The 17,937-nt window shown below is 42.6% G+C and overlaps 1 protein-coding gene across 2 annotated transcripts in view; it reads left to right on the top strand.

The window, feature by feature from the left end:
* The first annotated feature begins 366 nt into the window (after window positions 1-366).
* Window positions 367-17,937, top strand: part of XYLT1 (xylosyltransferase 1) — a 311,032-nt gene continuing 293,461 nt past the window's right edge. The window contains exon 1 of one of the 2 annotated variants that reach the window (XM_077828347.1): window positions 367-604. In XM_077828347.1, coding sequence (XP_077684473.1) covers window positions 367-604 — 238 coding nt within the window. Of the gene's footprint in view, window positions 616-17,937 lie in introns of both variants that reach the window. The other variant, XM_077828348.1, reaches the window with a different exon arrangement.

The following is a 17,937-nucleotide window of genomic DNA, read 5'->3' as shown; positions in this document are numbered from 1 at the left end:
CTGGTGCTCTGCGGCTGCCGGCGGAGCCGCGGCAGGGTGGGGCGGAGGGGGGCGCGGAGCATTCCCCCGGGATGGAGCTGCCCGGTGCCAGCCGCGCTTGGCCGCAGACAGCCCCGGCTGCTCCTCCTCCGGCTCCCCCGCCCCCGCCCCCCTCCCCGCCCCAGACCCCTCGGCTGCTGCGGGCCAGGGGCTGCCACATCGCCCGGCCTCCCCACTTCCCTCGCCCGCCCCAGCCCACCGCCCCCCCCCGGTCCGCCTTCTCCCTCCCCCCGCCACCCTCGCTGCTGACGTCTGGGTCTGCCCGTCTGAAAACTCCGCGCCGCGGCGGATGCGGCGGCTTTCAGGGGCTCGGCAGCCGCGGCGAAGATGGTGGCGGCGCCCTGCGCTCGCAGGCTGGCCCGGCGCTCGCACTCGGCGCTCATCGCGGCGCTCACCGTGCTGCTCCTGCAGACCCTGGTGGTGTGGAATTTCAGCAGCCTGGACTCCGGCGAGGGGCAGCGGGCCGGCGGCGGCCGGGAGAAGCGGGACCGGGGCGGCGGCGGCGGCGGCGAGAGCAGCGACCACCGGGCGCATCAGCACCGCAGAGGACCTGCTGCATTCCACAGCAAGGCGCTGGTAGGTGCTGCCGGCCCCTCCGTTCGCAGCCAGCCCTGGCACGGGGGGGACCCGAAGGCTGCAGCGCTCCCCGGTCTCCCCTTTGCACTTGGCCCGCTCGGCGGCGGTGTAATTAATCGACTCTTCTGAGCAGGGTCGGGTTGGCCCCTTGCAAGTCTGCAAGAGGCATTCGGGCAGCTTCTTGCCTCTGCGGCCAGCTGCCTTATCGGGGGGGCTGGGGGAGAGGGGGATGGGGGGCGATATGAATTTCCAGAACACCAGGGCTCCTTGGACCGGGGGTAGTAGAGGCGGGAGTGTGAGAGAGAAAATCTGCTGGAGGCTTTTAAAGTGCAGTCGGGAGAGAAAGGCAAGAAGTTCTGCGGATGGGCGCAGGGTGGTTTTCGTGATCCGTGCATGCGCTGTAAGTGCAGTTAGGAGGCACGGGCAGGTAACTGACTGAGAAGATCCAGCCTGGAGCCGCTCTGAAAACTTTGAAAGAGGATGCTCCTCTGCCGCAGTCGTCGCTTAAACCTCGGCAATTGGGGTGGGAGGTGGGGAGGGGGAGTCCTGCAAAGTTAGAACGGGATGGGACCGATTTTGTTGTAATTTCTCCGCTGACCAGTAAGGCTCCCACCCCCAACCTTTGGAAGTAGCCCTGCTTCAGATGGCACGATCTAGGCACAGAAAACCTCCTTGGCGCTAGACAGTGCTGGGGTTGTTCAGAACAGTCCGTGGAGGTGCATATTATTTATACATCATTACAGTGACGTATTTGTTTTAATCATTCTTTCCCTCCCCCCATCTACACCCTGCATGCCTGCAAATCTGCTTTCGAAGGATTTCAGTCGTGGGAATGGGACTGTGCTTGTTGATTGCGCATCGTTTCATGTTCATGAGGGTTCTTGCGCGCCGGCTGGGCGCTGCTGTGGGAATGGCTTGTTGTATTCATAGACTTGTCACTCACGTTTCCTGTGGTGTGAAAGTGACAAAGGAGCAGACAGCGCTGCAGTGGCGTTTTCTACTCCCTTGGCTGCTGGCAGCAGCAGACACAGACCTACTAGACTCCACTTTCCCATCATGTCACTCCTTTCTAGGAATGGAGACTGTAACATTGTTAACCCCTACCCCTTCTCCCCACAGCTTGGTTCTCTCCACCTCATATCTTGACTCTGCTCTTGCTCTTCACTCTAGAGCCCTTCACCTTGGAGTGCAGCTTTCCTATCCTATGGAAGAAAGTGATATAGCTGTTGAGTGTCTCTCTCCTCTTAGGGACTGAACCAGGCTCACAAGAATTCTCCCAAAAGAAAGTGAACAAACAGCAGGGGACCTAGTTATAAAACAGCAACAAAGGAAAATGCTTTAATGGGATCTTCTATTATTAGAAGTCCTCCTCTGAGACTTAATTATATTTTGAAATGTATCATTTTCTGAATCTTCCAAACTTCAGTCTGGTGTAGTTATCTCACTGATACATTCTTATGGCCTTTATTATGCTGCTTTTTTGCATCTGAAAAACACACAGACACTATTCTTGATTGCACAACTGTATCAGGTACAGCAGGCAACCAGTGGTGAAATTTAATGCAATAATTTATTAGCCCACTAAGAAGTCAATTATTTCTTTTTTGCATACTCTCAAATGTTTATTTAAATTGCTTGAGTCTGAACCATTGTATTTTCACAAAAGTAATTAGAAATTAAAAAACCTATATTTCTGGATTGCAAGCAGGCAAGTAATGGTATAGTATGGTATATGCTATAATGGTATGGTATTAATTTCCAAAGAAATTAATATGAAGCCCAAAATGTATTTCACTATGTATAAATGGTATTTAGCGTTCTGTAGTTCAAGACAATCTTTCTTTGTTTATGAGCTTTGCTTTAATAGATGTCTATGTAAATCTGATTTAGGGAAATTTTGCGTTGTCCCTTTTCAGATATGCAATTCACTCTATATTTATTTCTATCTCTATACATCCTAAGAGAGAAAGCAAGAGTCTAGGCTTAGATATGCCTTGTCTTCATAGATGACTGTGGTTGTCCCAACCACAAGTCTGTTTTATGAAATCATCTCCTGTAATAAGAATAGATTAATGTTCTGTTGCTAAATTCAGGGACGGTCTTCTGGAAGATTGCATACACTGTACCAGTGTGTGTGTGTGTGTGTGTGTGTGTGGAGCTTTTTCAGCTTCCAAATAAAATAATCTAAAATTCCTGCTTACTAAAATTAGCTTTTCTCTTGCTTTATTTTTACAGACTTCTCACTTAATGACTTGTGTTCTGAAATTTTACATATCAAACTTTGCCATCTTTCTCCTAGTATTCTGCCCTCTGCTCTCTTTTTCCATTGATGTCACTCTTTTCAGACCTCATTTTTTCTCAAGCTGTTTCTCCCATCCCCCCCAGTCTTATATTTAGTTGTTGTCACATAGGGATTTATTTATTAAAGCAAAGTCACAGCTCTGACTTCTTTCAGGCCCAGGAATCAACCTGAAACAAGTTTGCATCCATCTGCCCCTGGTATAACCAAAGGAATGGGGCAGGCTCTTCCTGAGGTCCTGTGGAGAAAATGTCTGTTATGAGCTCTGAACTGCAAGGGGCCCTAAGACCATCATGTATTGGAACATGAAAGAATAAGGCTGTGAAGCCTATGGAAAAGCTCACAAGGTTTTCTTGAAAATACAGCATTATGAGCTGCCCTACAGCTTTTTTCTACTAAAATTGAAGAAGATAATGTGCTGTCACTCAAAATGCTGAAGTCCTGAAATATTGGCTGTGTGATGCTCACAGTATTAAAACAGATATTTCAGTGCTTCTTACATCATTTGTGGATATGCGTATTTAGAATAATATTTTTATGCTGGTGATTAGCAGTCATTCCTTTATACGTTTGCTTTCACTAAGGATGTAAATACTAGGTGATCTGGCTCCTTTTGAATCTGTTTTAGATAACATGCTGCGTAAACACGTTTTATGAACTTATTGTCCTTACACTTGCTACAGCCTGGTCTACTCTTAAAAATTAGATCGATCTAAGTACATTGCAGGGCTGTGAAAAATTTTGCATCTTGAGCACCGTAGTTAGGTCAATTTAACCCCGAGTGTAGATGCAGCTAGGTTGATAGAAAAATTCTTCTGTCGACCTACTTACCACCTCTTGGAGAGGTGGATTAACTACATCAATGGAAAAACCCCTTCTGTTGATGTAGGAGCTGTCCACATTACAGTGACACAGATGCTGCTGTGCTGGTGTAGCATAGACAAACCCTAAGTAACCAGTGGGTGTCACACTAAGCTATGCCACAGTATCTTAAATGTGTTCTGAACCAAACAATAATGTTGCTGTATATAAACAATTTACAGATGCTGTGTGTGGATAGATGATTTGGCAACACTTCTTAAGGATGATTTCACAACACTTGTGGCTTTGCTTAAACTGCACCCCTCAGAGTGGTGACCATCTTTACACTTACTTCATCGGAGTACACACACCCACTAAGCACCCATTTGATGGAGCACAAATTGGATTTTTTGCAAATTTCTGGTAGAAATCAAACTAAGTATGAAAGCTAAAGAGCTCTGCTTAATATTCTGTCAACCCCTTTGAAGTTCGTAGGCTAAATTCGCAAAATACTGACCTACAACTGTCTTTTCCACAGATACATTTTGCATCTCAGTGACAGGCGCATGACTGTCTTTATATTTAGGGGGCTCTACATTTGCTTATGTCAGATACGAAATGTTAGCAAGAAAGTTTTAAGCAACATAGGGCCTGATTCTGATCCACACGGTATCTTAACCCTATTAAGCTCTCTGGATCCCCAGAGACCACAAGAGACTGCTGGGCAGAGTGAAAATGCGCTGGGCCGATTGCATGACAAAACTCTTTGGCCAGTAATGGAAAGAACGTGTTTGTAACAAAATAGAATGGTGTGGTGTCAACTTGCGTTTGTGGAGGGACAGACGAGGACAAGCCAGACAAGGGGGACAAAGGTGAAGATCAATGGAGTTATACCAGTATAAAATCTGTGTGGGAGAAAACTCCAGCCCATAATTTCTGGTGCTCAGTTTCTATGTTAAAACACAATTTATATACTGCCTGAGCTGGTTTAGGTTTTCCTTTTCAGCCTAAATTTCCCATAGTGTGCATTTATCAAATTTGTTATAGGATATTTTCAAAAGTTGGCTGGCCTGAGTACAGTAGCTCCATTATATCCAAACCCCAACTCTAGGGCTTAACCATTTCAAGAAGATTTTCACACAAAGTACTTTATTCAAAGTACTATATATCCTCTCTGTTTATTTTTTTTTTCAGTTTAGTCATAAGAGCACATAATGCAGTTTGTTCTAGAGTATTTTTAGTATTCATTCAGTCTGTTAACTGGGCGCTAGTGTTAAAATACTCATTGGTCTGCCCAAAGGGAAGAACTGAATGTCTCCATCTGTGTGAAATAGTGGATATGTTGATCACTTTTTCCTTCCTCCAGGAGAGTCCATAATCATATTAAAAATATCTCTAGACTTTTTTTTAGCAAGGGCCGCTTGTACTTTAGATCCATTTATTTTAACGAATATTTGATCATGTGGTCTACAACCAACTTATTTTCTAATGTTTGCATAGAAAATATTTTGGACATTGGCTGAGGGTGGAACTTCCAAAAGCTCTGTCCAAATATTGCCACATATGGCTAAAATCCTTATTTTTAATTTTCCCTCCTGTTTTTGCTCCTGATCAGTGTGCAGAAATATATACAAGTATTAAAGAATGGCATTTCTTTTATTGTATTGATTCAAACACTAAGAAGTAAATAGTGTGGGGTTTTGGTAATCTACTTCTGTAGGAAAAGAAACAATTTTTGAACCAAGTGTTTAAGGGGTATTTAGATTTATTCTAAATGCCATCAGATACATATAATAAGCAATTTCACTTGCAAAATGAAAAAAAAACCTGCATTATAGTAAAAATGTTACCATTGTACCTGGTATAATTAAATGCAAGCTTCCAACTTGGCATAAAGAAATAATTTTGAATCGAGCTATTCTGAAAGTGAAAAAATTTACTGTGCTGGATCCCCTGGCCAGCTACAGCTGCAGTTTTCATTACTCATAAGCCAGTTTCCTGCTGTTGTTCACGTTTAATTAAACTGTATTATGGATGTCTTTAAAGAAGTATGAATATCAGTAACATTGACTTAAGTGGGTACTTGTAACAATATCTCTCTTTTTTTTTTTTTTTTTTTTTTTAACATTCATTCAGGGCTATTTACAGAAGCTATATGCACTCAGCAAAAAAAAAAAAAAAAAAAAAAGTATAGTAATTGATACCAAACAATAATTATGCTACTGTCTGAGAAAGTGTTGATTTTATTTAAAGGTATTATCTTTGAAAGGCACCGCAAAAGCTTTTGCAGGAACGGAGTAAGTGTAATGTTTTATTCAGAATTTTTACATTCAGCTTGGTACTGGTGGTGGCAATGTCTTGTTGATGGGTATTCTGTGTTATGAGCCTTAAGGAAGGAAAGGAGTGCAAATCTCAGCCTTGGGGCTGGTGCTGATGAGATGAATATGACAGGGGAACTTCTGCTATAATTTTAGCTCCCACTCAGTGTTGCAGTGACGTGCAGTTATGCATTGCAGTGGATGCACTCGCATTACCCAGCTGTGGCCTCTTCCCCGGAACCAGTTATTGAAAGCAACTGATGTGGGCTGCATGACTGTCTTTAATGTCATGTGTCATACAGCCCCATTGGGTTTTCATTCTTGTGTATAAAATAGTAAAGTAAAAATGCCAGCACTTTGTTAATATGTCAGTGCGGTGAAATATAACTGTTGCCTGGCGGTGTGTTATACTGTAGGATCAAAGCATTTCTTGAACCATTAGTCTGAAATGCTGAATATCCATATTTAAGAAATTGTATAAGAACACCCTGCTGGCAGCAGCCTTCTCCCTTATATACTGGGGGGGGATGGTGTGGGATTTTGTTTTGAGCACCTTTGCTGATCACCTCTATAGTAGCATGTGAGATGAGAGGGCATTTCTTAGGTAGGTCGTTTCCAAGACATTTAGGCCTATATAAGTTAATACTAACTCCTTAAATGCCACACAGAAACCAACAGGCAGCTGGTACAGATTACTATAGAGCACTGGGTGCAATATAATTATGGTGAGATACCTTGCTTAACAAGTGAGTTGCTGCATTCTGCACCAACTGTAGTTTCTAAATGGGTTTAAAGTGTCCCCCCAAGTAGGGTGCAATGGTAGCAAGGTCCTTATTTGAGAGAAAAGACCCCCCCACCCCATTTTTATCTGGGCAGGAGATGGGTATCAAGATGCTGCTGAAAGATGATCAGACAACAATAACTGGAAATTTACCACAGGGCCAAGTTGCAAACATGAGTTAAAAAAGAAAGATAGAGATGTTTATTTGCACCATATCTTCTGGATTTTTCCCCAAACCTCAGCTGCTCTTTGCGTTTCTTTAATCAGAATTGAGCCTCAGGCAGCTCAGTATCATGCATGCCCCAAGCTTAGTCAGGTACTGGGGAAACTGCTTCACTGTATCATCTGTGTCTTAAGAGAGAGCGAGACAAAGCTGGTGAGGACGGTGCTACCCATCTCTGTTCAGTAGCCCTTCTAGTGACCTCATGTACACGTTGAACTAGATGGAGGAGAAGTCGGAACCCCACTCAACTCGACATGAGAGATCGCAGTAGAGGAACAATCAGCCAACACTACACTTTGGGATTTCAGCCCATTTTACTTCCCCTAAAGTCTACAGGCATGTCCACAACAGTGGTTCCACAGGTAGTTAATAGGTGTAATAATATTGCTGCAGATTCTTGATCTTAATCTGTCACTAGGAGGAGACAGTCAGCCAATGGAACTAGCGCACAATTGTAATGTATGCTATAGAGTTAGACTAAAACTTTGACATATAACAATAATGAAGCTAGAATTAAAATACAATTTATTTAAATGAACAAAAAACAAGATTTCCAGTAATGACAGCTAAACCACTCTTATTCATCCCTTTGTGCCAAGGGTGTTAAAACAGAGTGAATTTACGTATAATATATGTTGCAATGTAGGGAGCTCGAATGTTCCCTTCTCCCTTTCGTCCCGGATGCTAATGCAGTAAAATAGTCATGTAGACATTGCTTTGCTGTAGTGACTTGAACTAGAACTTGGAACTCATGCCTCTGGGATGAGTGGGCTTGAAGGCCTGACCCAGAACATCAAAGCAATGTTTACACAGCTATTTTTGCGCACTAGCACAAGTGTGTGGACCTGGGCTGGGAGGCGCTATCCCAGATACAACATAGAGATATCCTCTGTGTGCTTTGCCTACTTAGGGATAATACAGCCCTGTGAATTCCAGTTCTGAAATGTGCCTTTCGATACAGCTGGGGGAGAAAAGCAAAAACTACCAAAGCAATGGTTTTCCTGACTACTTTAGGTCTAAAAAGCTTGAATGAGCTTGAATGTGACCTGCACATTTTTCTGCTAAATTTCAGCCTGATGTAAATTAAGCACCAGATCCTGTGACCCCTCACCCATGTGAGCACACCTGTTGATTCCAGTGGGACAGCTCACCTGAATAGGGGTTAGTAGGATCAGCCCTGTGTAAACAAGGGGGCCTCCCCACAGGCACCTCCTCGGGGCAGCCCTGCAAATGGCCTCTTGCCTCAGTTTCCCTCTTCAGTTCACACATTAAGTCTAATACAAGCATAGAATTATAGAACCATAGGATTGGAAGGGATCTCAAGAGGTCCTATAGTCCAGTCCCCTGCATTCATGGCATGTCCTCAAGTCTTACCATCCTGACAGCCAACCCAGCCCTTCCTTCTTAGGCACAAACCTGCTCTTCCTAGAGAGCATTCTCACAGCTTCTCTGCTGGGAGCCTCTCCTGGTTCTTCCAGGCCTAGATCCCCAGCAAGAGGACACTAGCAGGTAAGCCTCTCAGCTGCTCCCTCCTTTCAGGTCTCTGGCTCTTGATTCTGGCTCAAAGCCAGCAGACATTTCCCTCTGTTGCTATTTCCTGCCTTCAGTCAGTCCTGGCTGTCTGGCTGGAGGACATCAATCATTCTTTCTGACTGAAGCAGTCTGCTCCTGCCGCTCTTAACTCAGTCGCAGGCTTCTGATACCTTCCCAGATGCCTCCCTGCCCTCTCAATTGGCCACCTGGCCTGGAACAGGAGCACTCAGCCCTGTTTCTTTTAGTGGGCCTGCTCCCCTATTGCCCCGACATGGCAGAATTATAAATTTCCTAAAGAATGGGTCCATAATGAAAATACTGACTTGGCCATTAACTACAGCTTCACTAGTTATCACAAGGATAATAGCACCAAAGTACAACTTTAATAACAATTCAAAAGGGCAGTGGAGACAACTAATCATTTTATAATGAGAAAGGAGGAAAACAATACATTTAGAGGCAGAGAACTGCATAATCATTTTACAAAGCTTTAGCACTTAACAAGGCACATGTTAATAAAACAAACACATCTTTTCAGTAACAGGGAACTAATGTATGCATTATTTAAGAACAGTAGTAGAGCCAGATTAAATTGATGGACTCTTGTAGTAGTGATCTCATTAAGCATCTTTTCTGTAGGGATCTGCGAAATGGATTTTTATTAATTGGGGTTGTCAAGGGAATTCTTTTTCAGGCCATTGATTATTTTTTATTATGTGATAGGTCTTTGCAGATGTTCCCTTTGAAATAAAAGCCTCTTTGTGTTCTTGTTTTACCAGGGAGAACCAGTTGTTGTAAAGGAGACATATACAAATCCCATTTACTTGTCATCAGGTATTGCAATGGCTACTTTACAGTACAGTATAAAATACCCTCATTACCTGTCATTTTTGGGGGCTATATCGAGAAATATTTTTCAAAATGTTTTTCCCTTTCTGTTTTGAAAGTGCAGATTTCAGATCCATCTTAATAGTGGTAGTTATTGAGCTGTTAGATAAGATTAGATAAAAGCAAGAACTAAGCATAATTTGCAGGTATAGTCACACACTGATTTTGAGGATGAATTTGAATCAGAATTGCTTCTGATTTTCTTTCTGTAGTTAGAGTTCGATCCTGCAGACATCAGAGTCCAGGGGAATTTTGTCTTAATTTTAGTCTTGGCAGGAGGATCAAGTCTTTACTTGTGTATTTTTCCCCCCAGTTTTTCTTACTGTTTGTCTAACTTGCTTAGTCATAGCTCACTGGAGATTGGTGGTATGAGATGTAAACGTGACACTCATGAAAAGTTATTTACAAGATACATTAGTTAGTAGTTCTACACTTAACCAATGTAGATGAACTCACTGGTTCTGAGAGAGCCCTGCTTTGTGTCCCTGTTTCTTTTCCTGCTTGAAAATAATCTGTAATGGAAATCCTTCAGATCTAAACCGCATTACTTAAAATGTTAAAATACTGCTAACGCCAAATAACAAGCAACCTAATTTTTGCCAAAACAGAGAATACTTACAATGGGTAAAATTTTCAAAAGTGCCTGCATCTCATTCACAGGCACTTAGACTCCTAAGTCCCTTTTAGGCTTTGACACTGCACCACAGAATGCTGTAGTGAAAAGAAGAGTGTTAGAGCATGGGACGAGGAGTCAGAGCCCTGGATTCTGTTCTCATGTCTACCAGTACATTTTTGTCTCATCTTCAGCAAGGCATTTACAGCCTCATTTTCAAAAGAGGACCCTAATTTTGGATATTTCAATTTTTGAGTGCTCAGCTTTAGACACTTTGTGTCTGATTTTTCAAAAGAGCTGAGTACTTGCGATTCCCGTGGTTTAGTTGTTGGAGTTCTGAGTGCTCAGGCTCAAAGTGTCTCAGGTGGGCCACCCAAAAACAATGGTCACACTTGGAAATTTTAGCTTTAACTTTCTGTGCATCAGTTTCCCCATCTGTAAAACGAGTAGACTCAAGCTTACTGACCTCACAGAAGCGTTGTGGATCTCAACTAATTACTACTTGTAAAATGCTTAGAAATCTTCAGATAAGTCTGAGCCAGCTTCTTAGCTGGTGTGCATCGGCATAGCTCCATTGAAGTCAACAGAGCTATGCTAATTCATAGCAGCTGAGGATTTTGGCCTTGCAAATGTAATGATTGTTATAATAATAGTATCAAACAAGTAATTATTATTTTTCTCTTTCTTTTCATTGAAAAATGAGAACACGATTTTCTCTTGGATCAGTGCAAGTAATTCACATTAATGGCCCACATGGAAGAAATATTCATTTGTTCAGTGCCATCTGGTTGCTAGAAACTTTACAGTTGTGTAGAAAGACAAGTCCCTGCCTTGAAGAGCTTACAGTCTGAATAGAAAATGTAGCAAGTATACATGAAATAAAATCTACTCCCCAAACTGCTTTGAAATATTACACTTACACATTGATTCAACAAGGGATTTAAGCACATGACTAACTTTAAGCACAAGGGTAGTTTCACTGATCTCCATGGGACTAACACACCTCTCTGGAACTATTCTTGTGTTTTGTTAGGCAGGTGCTTAGGTGCCCTGCTCATAGACTTGAAGGCTACCATGATCATGATCATCTAGTCTGATCTTCTGCACATTGCAGGCCAAAGAACCTCACCCATCCTGTAATAGATCGGTAACCTCTGGCTGAGTCACTGAAGTTCTCAAATCTTGGTTTAAAGACTTCAAGTTACAGAGAATCCACCATTTACTTTAGATCAAACCAAGTGACCTGTGCCCCATACTGTACAGGAAGGCAAAAAACTCCCAGAATGTCTGCTAGTCTGACCTGGGGGAATGCCTTCCTGACCCCAGATATGGCCATCAGTTAGACCCTGAGCATGGGGGCAAGACCCACCAGCCAGACATGTGAGAAAGAAGTCTCTGTAGCAACGTAGAGCCCTCTCCATCTAGTGCCCCATCTCTGGCTGTTGGAAATATTTGCTAATAGCCATTGCGGAAGGGCCACAGAGCATTGTAGGCAACCTCATCCTACCATTCCCACTATAAACTTAGGAAGCACAGTCTTGAAAGAAGTTCCATTTTTTGCCTCCACTACTCCACTTGGAAGGCTGTTCCAGAACTTTACTCCCTGCTGAACTGGGGCCTTAATTTGTTAGTGAAGGGAGTAGCCCTTCCCACTCAGCAGCCATAAAAACTGAGAGCCATATAATGCTGCTATGATTTGCACATTGTGTAACTGTTCGATTCATCCTTTTGTGTCAAGTACTGAAAGGGTCACTACAGGACGCTTATCATGTGACTCTTTATTTCTAGAGCAGATTAGTGGATTCCTCTGAGGGACAAACTATTTATGGCCCTATTTATAGCATGTGTAAATTGGCTTTTTTGGTAGTGGAATTAGAGTAAATAAGTGTTGTTTCTATAAAGTAGATAACCATGTTCTATTTTTCTGGTTGTCACTGAGGTCAAATCTTGAATGCTTCCCTCAGTGTGTTCTATTTTCACATTCCTGCTGTTTCTGTATTCTGTTATATTAGTGGAGAGAATTAGTGAAGGGAGCCTTTATTTTGTAAAAGTAATTTCTAAGTAGAAGGATGACACTATCCAGTTTTAGTTTAACCAAGATTTGTTTCTGTGGGTCATGGACAATCAGACTTCAAACTGCAGCCTTCGATTGGTTGATCCTTCAGATGAACTTTTTTTGGTTTGTGTGGTTGCAGTTGGAGAATTTTTTTTGCATACTTCTGACTTTTTGGTTTTACTTTTCCTAATGTTGTATCTTGAATTTTGTGCTTTCTGAATTTCTCTGAGGTTCTTGTTGTTTTGTGCTTGGAAGAAACCCTAAGATATTTCCAGGGTCTCTAGTCTTCTTGTAGTCCCCCTTGGTGTTTAATGTTTCTCCTATACCTGGATCAGAAACTAGCTAAATAACAATCCACTCCGCTGTAGGCCCTTAAATTGAGCCTCCCTGCAAGAACTGCTTGCCACTGGGGACATCTTAATGTTGGAAATTTGTGTGCAAAAATACCCTGTTATCAAAGTAATATATATCCAATGGCAAAAATACTCAGTGTTAGATTAAAAATAGCAAATAATTTTTACACACAAAAGTTAAAATTTTCAAATGTTGGTAGTTATAGGTGTGGACTTACATCCATATTTAGGCCTCTAATTACATTGATTTAGATGCCTGAATGCTGATTTCACCCTTAGATCTCTGTTTAGATGCCTGAAACGGACATTTAAATACGTAAATGTGGCTCCAGGTGTGAGACTTTAGGCATCCAAGTTTGAAAATGTGGCCTAAAGTATAAAGCAAGCACAAACAAGCAGAAGAAATGTAAATGGAGTGAACAAAGCTGTTAGTGTGGACACCAGGAGAATAATAATATTTTACACTGCTGTGATATCTCAAGTTAGGCATTTGCTTAATTGAGTTTAGTAGTGTGGTTGCATAAATAGAATCTTTGAGATGCTATCAGCACATACTGTAAGAGCAATAGTACATCTGCAGTGAAGAATCCGTTACCTTTTTGGCAGTCTTACAGGAGAGAAGTACAAATCTTGACTGTAATATTTTGATAAGTCACTCGTTCTTATTAAAATAATAATTAGGGTGATAATTATAACTGTAGTTTGCTCTCAGACTGAGCTGCTAACTGTACTGGGGAAAAAACCCTACTGTATATTCTGTTAAAATAGTTAGAGCCCTAGCTCTGCCCTTTTCATTTCACATGTGCGTATCTTGGGAGTCTCACTTGTTTGTCCCCCACATATTTTGCCAGTGTGCTGCTGCTTCAGTTTGTAGAATAAAAGGCTGCATAACTCCCCCATAGGAGGAAGCTTTAAATTCCTGCGCATACCAAAGGACCTGCTCCTGCTCCAAATTGGAGTTTTTTTTGTTGACCGCAATGTGATCAAAATCAGTGGTGCTGCAGTGGTAAAATACTGTGACAAACCCACAGTCCCTTGGTTCCTCGTGGTTGTTGCCATGCTGCACAGTGCAAGCAGTGACAGTAGAACTCAGTGCTCCTCCTCCAAGGCCCAGGCTCCTATAATATTTGAATTAAAGGAAACTCTCCATCAGTGCATAAGAATGGCCATACTGGGTCAGACCAAAGGTCCATCTAGCCCAGTATCCTGTCTTCTGACAGTGGCCAATGCCAAGTGCCCCAGAGAGAATGAACAGAATAGGTAATCACCAAGTGATCCTTTCCCTGTCTCCCGTTCCCAGCTTCTGGCAAGGTAGCAGTATAGGTTCCATGGCACCAGCTGAGCAGTTATGATCCTACTTAGTAGAGAAAAATACGAGGTATGCACACTAGCCAGCTTGTTACAATGTTCTGTTGGGCTCCATTTAATAAATGAATGAACTTGATTAAAGACCTATGCATTCATTAAATAGGATTTCAAATATGATCATCCTATAAAAAACTAGTTTTGTGGTTATACCACCTCTTCCCTCCCCTACTAATAGGAATGGTGATACTATACTTCATTTCTTTTCAGATTAATTTTTCTGACCTAGACCTTCAGCAGTTTAGCTTAGCAGAGGCAAAGCAGAAGGCACTGCTCCTTACTTTAGGGTAGCAAGACATAGGGTTGTCACAGTAACTCCAGGATGGGGTGAGGGGAATTGGAGTCTGAAGTTGCTTCCCTCCCCTAACTGTTCATCTCACCAGCTGACCAGCCAAGAAACTGAGCAAGGGGAGAGCTAGGGCCCTGAGTTGCAGAGCAAGGTTTTCTTGCCTGGGAAGAGTAGTAATTCCAGGGCAGCAATACAATTGTATGAGCTCTGTGATTGTACAACCAATGTAAAACTTGAATAAATCTGACCCTTGTGATGTTTGACTTTTATTCCATTCTTACCTGAGCAGGTCTCCAGATACACATCTCATTATATATCATTAAATGTGATCACCATTTTTGAGGGGTAATTGGCAGAGAGATGGGGTAAGATTTCATTTGCTTGTTGTGCAGACTTACGATATAATCCTTTTGAGCAAGTGGCACCTCTGTTGCAGAGCCCTTGTGGAACTGTGTTTATGCACATTCCCCATTGCAGAATTTGACTGAAAGATAGTTTTCATGTCCAAATGGTTTGAGCATTTTTTTTTTATATCTTTGGATCTTTAAGAACAGATGATAAAAAGCAGCTATCCCAGGCTCTAAGCACCTTTGGGATAGTGATTTAGAAACACAATACTACAGCTGTGTACAGGTTATTCACATGGCTTATATCTGAGAGCCGGATTGGGCTCTTCAGGCTAAAATGACCCATCAACCCAGTAGTAGTTAGATTTTTTTTTTTTTTTTAACATTGAAAATCTTAATCAATAATATTGGATTATTTTATTTGCCCTTTTTGGTGCGATTACTGTCAGACAGAAAAACCCATGCTGCAAAAGTGCCATCATTAGGATATTTCATTTTGTGGTTTTTTAAAAAGACCTTTAGGGCAATTTTCCCTCAGTTATACTCGTGTAAATCTGGGGTAATTCTATGACATCAGTGTCTTCAACTCATCCATAGTTATTTTGTACCAGCCTAACCAAGAGGAGAATTTTGGTCTTAAAGTTAAAGTGGTCCTTGAAAAGACTGTGTAGTGAAATAGTGCGGAGATAAGATATGCACCAGTGATAGAGCATTTGGGTGCTTTTTGAACTATCACTACAATTTCATAATGAGTCATAATCAGTCCGATAACATCCTATAGAGATTTTCTGGTTGGTCTATTTCTGGAGTGTGCAGAAAAAAATAAAATAAAGGGTTTTTGGAATTTCGTGGGGCCTGGAATTATCTGAATCGCTATATTCCATGTCCAGTTTAGCCTAAAGGATGTGGATATCTTCCTTTTCCAGATAGGTTAATTTCAATCAGGCTTTAAGCTAAACTCCACTCTCATCAAGAACCTGACCCACAATCCCATTGGCTTCAGTTGGCTTTGGATCAAGACAAGGTATTGTCTATTGAGCTTATTAACAAGTGTTTGTTTTCAAGTGTTTGGGTTTATTTAATCTAAGGGCGAGTCTACACTGGCAACACTAAAGCGCTGCTTTAACATGCCTTGTGTGGTTGTGGCAAGTGCTCTAAAAAACCCACCTCAATGAGGGGCGTAGCGGCCAGAACTGGGAGCACAGCTCCCAGCACTGGGGCGCTGTTTATACTGGTGCTTCACAGTGCTGCAACTTGCTGTGCTCAGGGGGTATTTTTTCACACCCCTGAGTGAGAAAATTGCAGCGATGTTAATTGCCAGTGTAGACAAGTCCTAACTGTGTTTATTTTCCTCCTTACTGTTGAATGATTTCTTTTTGTTTGCTGGTGTTAGTTTTGCTGGCTAGTCATAGAACCCAAAACTACTCTGGTTGAAGTCAACCAGAGTTGTGACATTGACTCTTAGGGAAGGATTGGGCCAATATATTGGTAACACAATTGCCCAGCAAGTTAGATGGAAGGTGGATTAATACACCTCTACCCCGATATAACGCAGTCCTCGGGAGCCAAAAAACCTTATCGCTTTATAGGTGAAACTGCGTTATATCGAACTTGCTTTGGCCTCGAGCATTTCCGTTAATAATAGTCACTTCCCGCCCCCTGACTGACCCTTCAGAACCCCCGACCCATCCAACCCATCCTGCTCCCTGTCCCCTGACTGCCCCGACCCCATCCACACCCCTGCCCCCTGACAGGCTCCCCTGGACTCCCACACCCTATCCACCATCCTGTCCGCTGACTGCCCCGCCCCCAGAACCTCCAGACCATCCAACCCCTCACCCCCACTCCCTGTCCCCTGACCGCCCCCCGAGACCCTCTGCCCCTTATCCAACCCCTAAGCCCCGGCCTGGCACCCTTAACATGCTGCTCAGAGCAGCGTGTCGGAGCCAGACATGCTGATGCGCTGATCCACTGGAGCGCACAGCCACGCCCCCAAGAGCGCTGCTTTACCGTGTTATATCCAAATTAATGTTCTGTCGGGTTGTGTTATATCGGGGTAGAGGTGTATAATTGAAAAGCTAACTCTGTTTTGATTCTCTGTCAGATAGTAAATATTAATGATCCTTTATGAATCAGTGTTTCTCTTTTGTTGGATGAATGATTGTTAAATGAACTTGTGCAGTTTTATTTTCTTTCCTTTCATTATTGATTATGAACTTGCCTCAATAAATAATGAGGCACAAAGGATTTGACTTTGCTGTCATTTGTAGGGTGCTTTGTTATTGTCTCGCAGTTGCATGGCTTGCAAGTGTATTTCCTGTTTTGTGAAAAAAAAATTTTTTTTTCTACAGCTGTTGTGCTTTATGCGTCTGCAATCTTGGGATGCATGGGATCTGAGTTACAGCAGAATTTATGTATTTAAAGTCCACTGCCACCATTTATGTTGCAACTTCCCTGTTGTGTGCGGGTACCGTGGGGTTTTTAGTTCCTCTTGAGTAAAGCATCATGGGTGAATGTTTGGTGTCTTTACAAAGGTGACGCATGTTCAGGGCATGGTTTTGCAATCCTTAAATTGGTGAGCCTTTACTCCCCTAGTAGTCCCAATGAAGTCAACTACTATCAGGAGTAAGCATTCACCTGTGTAAGTAGGAGTTATACAGTTGGGCCTTAGGCCAAGATTTTCAAGAGTGTTTAGTGATTTTGGGGGCCTAATGTCACGCTGCCTGGACTGGCTCACAACCATGAGTACCAACCTCAGGGCAGACTGTCAAGAAGCTGGGCAGAGACCACAAATTGCTTGTGTGTTCTATATTTAAATTTCACCAACTCAGTAACAAATGTGGGCTCCTAATGCACTATAGCAGTCTTGCCATGGAGTCGCAGACAGTCCCCTTGGGCATTCCAGTCTATCTTCCCCCCAGGTAAGCTCGACTCAGTGGTAGATGCTTGCTATAGACCAAAGATCACAAAATATTCAGGTTACTCCCAGTCCCCAAGGACCAGTCACTTATCCCAGATCAGTTTGTTTCTTAGATTAGTACCAAAGACACCTGCTTGTAGCCAATCCTATAGTAAAGTCTCTTAGGATTTATTAACTAAGAAAAGAGAGAGTTATTAAAGCAGGCAAACATATACACACAAAAGAGTTACACTCTGTGGTTTCAAAAGGTGACAGAGTAGCTGTCGGTGACAGAAAGAGCTGTCGGCCCTGAATTTTTTCAGGGCTAAACCAAGTTGATCCTGGGGATCTCTCCTTCTGTTTCATAGCTCGGGCCCTCTGAGAGTCCAAACAGCAAAAGAAAGGACAGATTTTCATGTCAGCTATTTTTATTTCCTTCTTCCAGAATTCAAGCTGATGGCATGAGCTGTTTTGCATGTAGCCTCTTCATGGGTGCAAGGGAGCAGTTAGCAAAGTCTGTATTGTGATGTCCCACAATGGCCCATTTAGTTTTGATA

Source organism: Eretmochelys imbricata, chromosome 10 (genome assembly GCF_965152235.1).
Source record: "Eretmochelys imbricata isolate rEreImb1 chromosome 10, rEreImb1.hap1, whole genome shotgun sequence".
NCBI lineage: Eukaryota > Metazoa > Chordata > Testudines > Cheloniidae > Eretmochelys > Eretmochelys imbricata.
The sequence above is the reverse complement of the archived record's forward strand: the minus strand, read 5'-3'. Positions and strand labels throughout refer to the sequence as shown.